Source organism: Sinocyclocheilus rhinocerous, unplaced genomic scaffold (genome assembly GCF_001515625.1).
Source record: "Sinocyclocheilus rhinocerous isolate Xijiao unplaced genomic scaffold, SAMN03320098_v1.1 scaffold433, whole genome shotgun sequence".
NCBI lineage: Eukaryota > Metazoa > Chordata > Actinopteri > Cypriniformes > Cyprinidae > Sinocyclocheilus > Sinocyclocheilus rhinocerous.
In genome coordinates this window covers 1,375,063-1,381,564 of record NW_015627897.1, presented here as the reverse complement: position 1 = coordinate 1,381,564, position 6,502 = coordinate 1,375,063, and the positions used below count along the sequence as shown (strand labels likewise).

Genomic DNA, 6,502 nt, shown 5'->3' with positions numbered 1-6,502 from the left:
GACTAAAGATATTAGTAAATATACATTCAAATAGCTAGAAATGAAACCTGAATTCACATTTTCTAAATCATGTGTGACTACATGAAATACTGATCTGTTCTGCATTATACAATGTTTCTTATTTATTAATAAAAGTTACTATACAAACGCTGGCATACTATTTTTCTGACCGCAACACAATCATACACTCAATTACATACAAAACAAAGCAAAAATCTTAGCACTGAGTTCAGTGCACACTCTTTTATGGAGATGTTTTGAGGTCGGTCGCGTTCAGTCCCTCCCCTGGTGAATGTTTATTATGTAGATGGGATGAATGTGTTGTGAGTTATGGGGTGTGACAGGTTAATCCGCCTGCACCCCTCGTCTCCAGCCTCCAGCCCTGCACTTCTCAATCTCCCTCGGCTGAGGTAAGTCACGGCCTCTGAGGCTTATTAATGCTCTGTGCTTGCTCTGTTTTAAGGCTGACAGGCTAAGAGGATGCTGGGACTGAATTCAGGGCACATTGACTGATACTTAAAACAAGCTTTTAGTTGCATCACTCATTTATTAATTGACCGAATACAGATGTTTAGCTTTATCGTATAATATTTCAGTTGTTGTAATTGTCTCAGAGGAAAATCACAGTTTAATCTATCTATCTATCTATCAATGTTCAAACTTAGAGGCTTTTTAAACTAAATATTGTCAAGCCAGTGTTCACTTGAGAAAAAAGTAAAATGGAGTTTTAAATAGACCAATTTACATTTGCAGGTAAAATTTTGTTAAACAAGTATTTATCGTAATTAATTATATAATGCATTAGCGAATCCTGGAATGTTCTGTTTTTGTGTTTACATCAAGTTTAACATAGACTAAAACTGCAAAATTTTAACTACATTTACATTTAGCAGACGCTTTTATCCAAATGAGGACAACTAAATAATTTAATATAAATGATGCACATGCTTTCCCATGACCTGTCTCACATTAATTCAGTATTTTGTTTTATTTTTACAAGCAAAAGAATCTACATGCAACTTACTGTCTTACACTTTATTTTGATTCAGAATATATTACAACTAATATTATAATTAAATCTAAATATAGACAGTGAAATATGATTTCTTATTTTTTTGATTCCATTCAGCCACTGGAGGATCTCAGCATCATGGCTGCTGTAAGTAACTTCTCTTTCAGCTTCCATAATAACCTTTATGGTTAAATGCAGTCGGTGGGATGAACTAATCTCTTGTTTCTCAAGGTGTTTCAGTAGGTCATGTGATGGGGATTATTCAATAGATTTGGGGGTCTCCACAGTAGACACAGGATTAGTTCTCTTTAAACCCTCTTGTCTGTGATTCTGTCAAGCATGGCACATAATATAATGCGTTCTTTTCATTTACATCCCATTAGACCGGAACATTTCGTATGGTGTCCGAGGAGGAGCAGGCGTTACGCACTAAACTCGACCATCTGACCATTAAGGACCACGGGCCGGTTTACGGACCCTGTAAGAAACTGCCGGATCACACTAAACAGAAGGTATCACTATTATATTCTACTATAAAGCTTACAGTATATCATTTAGTATATCATGATATCTTAGCACTGAGTTCAGTGCACACTATATAGTGAGTATAGCTTACAGTATATCAATTTACATAAATGTAAATTCATCTTCCTCTCTCAAAGGCTAAAGATGAACTGAATGAAACGGAGGAGAGGAAAGTGTCTTCTATAAAGGAATTGAGGGCCATGATAAAAGAAAAGGCAAGCGGAGGGGACGATCTGGCCAAAGCTGTGCAAGAAAAATTCGAGAATGAACCCGATTCCCTTCTTCTGAGATTCATACGTGCCAGAAAGTTTGATGTGACAAGAGCACACGAGCTTATGAAAGGTAAAACATTTTATTAAAGGCATTTATGACGCAGCCCCATTGTTTTCCTGCTAGGCCGAGTCATTGCGGTCATCTAAACATGCTTTTGTCTTCATCTATGCATCCTCAGGCTCTGGGACAGGGAGAAATTATCTGCTTTAATTGGGGCTTTCTCAAAACTTTTGCCTTTGTGCAGAAATAGGGCAGGTTCCCGTTCTCTGAGAACAGGCAGACAGGCTGGACTTTGATGTTCTGTGTATTTCACACACACACTGACATTTCTAATACACATGCACGGCCCACAGAAACATGGCAAACACACTCGCACACATGACTGAACCTTTCAATGCATGAGAACCAGAACGAAATACTGAAAGAGCAATGCTGCATTCACTAAGATAGAATGACAAGAAACAGTATTGATATTATTGCCATAGCAAACGTTCATGCTTGTAATGCAGAAATGTTATCAAAGATGGCTCTTTCATAGCTCCCGAAAATCCTTTTATAAAATAGACATAAATTAACCCTAAAAAGTCTGCTTTGTTCTTTTTGATACACACATTTCTAAATTAGCTTTGCTGTTGTACCCAATCTGCTACATGCCTTTTGTCATCTGATCGAGAGTTTGTATCAGGAAGCAAAAATCATTTGTATTGTTCTAAAAATCATGGTTCATGTGTCTTTTTGCTGTGAAATCTGATTTGTATAAAGCAAACGTATAAGAATAACTTTTATAATGTTAGTGATATTTTAAAGGGATAGTTCACCCAAAAATGAAAATGTGATGTTTATCTGCTTACTCCCAGGGCATCCAAGATGTAGGTGACTTTGTTTCTTCAGTAGAACACATATGATGATTTTTAACTCAAACCGTTGAAGTCTGTCAGTCATATAATGGCAGTCAATCGGCTCCACAGCTTTGAGAGTAAAAAAAACACACAGACAAAACCAAATTAAACCCTGCGGCTCGTGACGATACATTGAGGTCTTAAGACACGAAACAATCGGTCTGTGCAAGAAACTGAACAGTATTTATATCTGATCCACCGCAATGTCCAACTGTCCTGAGCGCGTTCACAACATCTGGCGATCAGACCGATCGTTTCGTGTCTTAAGACCTCAATGTATCGTCACGAGCCGTAGGGTTTAATTTGGTTTTGTCTGTGTTTTTTTTACTCTCAAAGCCGTGGAGCCCATTGACTGCCTTTATATGACTGACAGACTTCAACGGTTTGAGTTAAAAATCTTCATTTGTGTTCTACTGAAGAAACAAAGTCACCTACATCTTGGATGCCCTGGGGGTAAGCAGATAAACATCAAATTTTAATTTTTGAGTGAACTATCCCTTTAAGATGAGCACTTACTGGACCGAAGCAGCTTAGGAGTACTTGATTATCCATACATCAATTCATGTTAAAATGTGAGTATTGAATATGATTATCAGGCTTTTGAGGAGTGTTTTGTGTTTATATCTCAATCATCATTGTATTGTACTGCATCGAGTTTTGTCCCACAATAAAAACTTTGAGCATAAACCTAAGCATTATACTTTAGGGAAATATAGAGTGACTTCTGATATTTATATGCATTTTGTGTAAGTAGTCTGCTATACTGTTAGATGTAAGATCTCACTGATTTACATTACAAGCTATCAGAATTTCATTGTACTTTTTGGCCATATAAATAACACCAAATTGCATAGTTTTGCTCAATTTGAACTCCATATTCTCACTATATCATTTTATATGAGTCATAAAAGCCTGATTGATATCTTGGCAAATGTGAGAAAAGTTTAAGGCATTATTGAGACTTAATGGGGATTCACTTTTACAATACCATAAACAAGCACATATTCAGTTACATTCTACAAATGGTGAATAGTCTTGTTTTTCTCTCTCTGACAGGTTATGTGCGTTTTAGGCGAGACTATCCGGAGCTGTTTGAGAATTTAACCCCGGAGGCTGTGCGCAGCACCATTGAAGCCGGTTACCCTCGAATCCTCTCCACCAGAGACAAGTACGGGCGAGTGGTGCTGCTCTTCAACATTGACAACTGGGATCTGGAGGAGGTCACTTTTGATGAAGTATGCGTGCTATTTATTACAGTCTAATTTCCATCCACTGTCCAAAAATACAGCTCTTTATACTATTGCTGACAAAATTCTTGATATTGATTTTATGACAATAATATTATTAATAATCTATCTATCTATCTAAAAAATGACCGTGAATTTCATTCTAATTTATTGAGATGCACCTGTATCTATCTATCTATCCTTTTTTAATGGACATGATTAAATAATAGCTAAAATGTTGAAAGTGTACTAATCAATAAACATTTAAATTATTTGCATATGATTTTATGACATTTCGGCTTGTCTGAAAAGTCATTGTTCACTTTTCATATTATGAAGAAGTGAATTCACCACTTTGTGCAAGTGACATGAGTGACAAGAAGTGACCCAGTTTACTTGAAGTCACCCTGCATATTTATTTATACAGGGCAAAAGGTATTGTACTTTTATACAGGGCAAAAGAATATCTGGAGGTCATTGCAGAGTTCATTATTGCATTTAATCAATTTAATGATTTTCAGATTTCAGATTGTAATGGCTAAACTTACTAACAGAGCTAATAAAAAGATCCAACATGATACAACAGATTAATTGCTGAAAATGAAATTTCATTTTCTAAAAAGAACCATTGTGTGGAGCTAAAAAACAAACAGAAATGCGTTTCTTTACAATGGCGTTCTCATTGATATACTATAGTTGTATTAATATTTTGACATTTTATTTTGTTTCATTTTAGTTAGTTTTAGTAATTTTGGTGTGTTTTTGTTGTTGTTGTTGTTTTAAGTCTATATAGCTCTTATTTTATTATTACTTTTATTTTATTTTTTTTTCAGTTTTAGTTATTTTAGTATTTCAAGTTAAACTAAAAATGAGAAAGTATGCCTTGGCAACTAGCTGAAACTGAAAGAAAACATTACAATAATATTTTATTTTCAGTTAATATTTATTTTATAGGCTATATAAGTTTTTTTTATATAAGTAACCAAAAAAAAATTATATGTAACTTTTTAATGGTTTTATTTGTAGTTAACGATAATAACCCCGTCTCAAACACAAATGTGTCTTTTCACAGACTCTGCGTGCCTACTGCGTAATCCTTGAGAAACTTCTAGAAAACGAAGAGACTCAAATCAACGGCTTTGCCCTCATTGAGAACTTCAAGGGCTTCACGATGCAGCACGCATCCGGCATCAAACACACCGAGCTGAAGAAGATGGTGGACATGCTGCAGGTAAACACCTTATATCGCCTTCAGTCCACAACCTCATTTATCATTTAGCACTGGATCACATAAACTTAAAGCTTGTGCGGTCTGTACGATCCAGGACTCTTTCCCGGCCCGATTCAAGGCGGTGCATGTGATCCACCAGCCCTGGTACTTCACAACAACCTATAACGTGGTGAAACCCTTCATGAAGAGCAAACTGCTGGAGAGGGTGAGTGGAGTGAAGGGGAAAGAGAGGAATTCAATTGGATGTGGGGAAAAAAGGGTTGAACAAGAGGTTCACTATTCTGGCAAATGGGTTCAAAAGGAGAACAAAAGATGCATGAAGTCTTGCACACCTAGAAACGCACACTCACTAAACCATTTAATTCTATACATAAGAATCACACTTCCTCAGCCCATCTTATGTGCACTGAGAAATTCGAACCGGTTTTTCTAGGTTTTTGTTCATGGGGACGAGCTGGATGGCTACTTCAGAGACTTTGGTACTGAAATCCTTCCTCCGGATTTCGATGGGACGGGTCCCAACTGTGACGGCAAAGAGACGGCGATCAAGCTCTTTGGATCTGAAGATACAGCCCTTTAAAAGACCCAAGCCAACAGCATAACACTGTGACCGTTTGTTTGTTTAAAATATGGTTAAGATGTTTTATAGAAACTATGAAGGAAATTATTAGAGTAGCCTACTTTTAACCACTGTATTTCAATAAAAGTAGAAGGTAACAGGTCCTGTTGGGATGATACTGTACATTATTACACATCTCACTGGCCAATACATGAAATGTCTAGACTTATCTGACATTTGTTTTAAACAGAGAAACTTGAAGTGTCTTTTATTCTTTGCCTTGAAAACGTTCGGCCTGAAATTTCAAAAGAAAGTTTTGTACTAGTTGTGTGTAGAAAATAAGTGTAATAATTAGAATTAAATGCATAAACTTGATTACAAGCCTTGACCAAGAAATAATACGGTTGTTACTTTGTTGTTTTAGACCGAATGGCTTGTAGATATAATGTTGTGGTTATTGTTGTTAACTCATGTTGGTTCTTCTAGACCCAGAGCTTTAGTGTCAAGTCTAATTGACATTTTCAATAAAGTGGGCAAAATGTTGAGTTTTGTACATCTGATGTCATGTGAAAACATGTACTAAAAGCGTAAACGTACTAGTAATACAGACAATACGCACCACTGTTCAAGTGTTTGGTATCAGTACGATTTTTTTAAATAAATTAGTATACTTATTCAGCAAGGATGCAGTTGGAAGCAATTATATTGAAAAAAAATGACAGTAAGACATGTAGAATAAAAAAAAATTATTCAAATAAATGCTGTTCTTTTGAACTT

General features: G+C 35.9%; 1 protein-coding gene across 1 annotated transcript; it reads left to right on the top strand.

Moving 5' to 3' along the window:
• The first annotated feature begins 313 nt into the window (after positions 1–313).
• On the top strand, positions 314–6,268 carry rlbp1a (retinaldehyde binding protein 1a). Its single transcript, XM_016548398.1, has 8 exons — positions 314–410; positions 1,119–1,159; positions 1,396–1,524; positions 1,675–1,879; positions 3,766–3,944; positions 5,008–5,166; positions 5,261–5,371; positions 5,600–6,268. The coding sequence occupies exons 2-8, from the start codon at positions 1,151–1,153 to the stop codon at positions 5,744–5,746; spliced, it is 939 nt and encodes a 312-aa protein (XP_016403884.1). The 5' UTR covers positions 314–410; positions 1,119–1,150; the 3' UTR covers positions 5,747–6,268.
• The last annotated feature ends 234 nt before the right edge of the window (positions 6,269–6,502 follow it).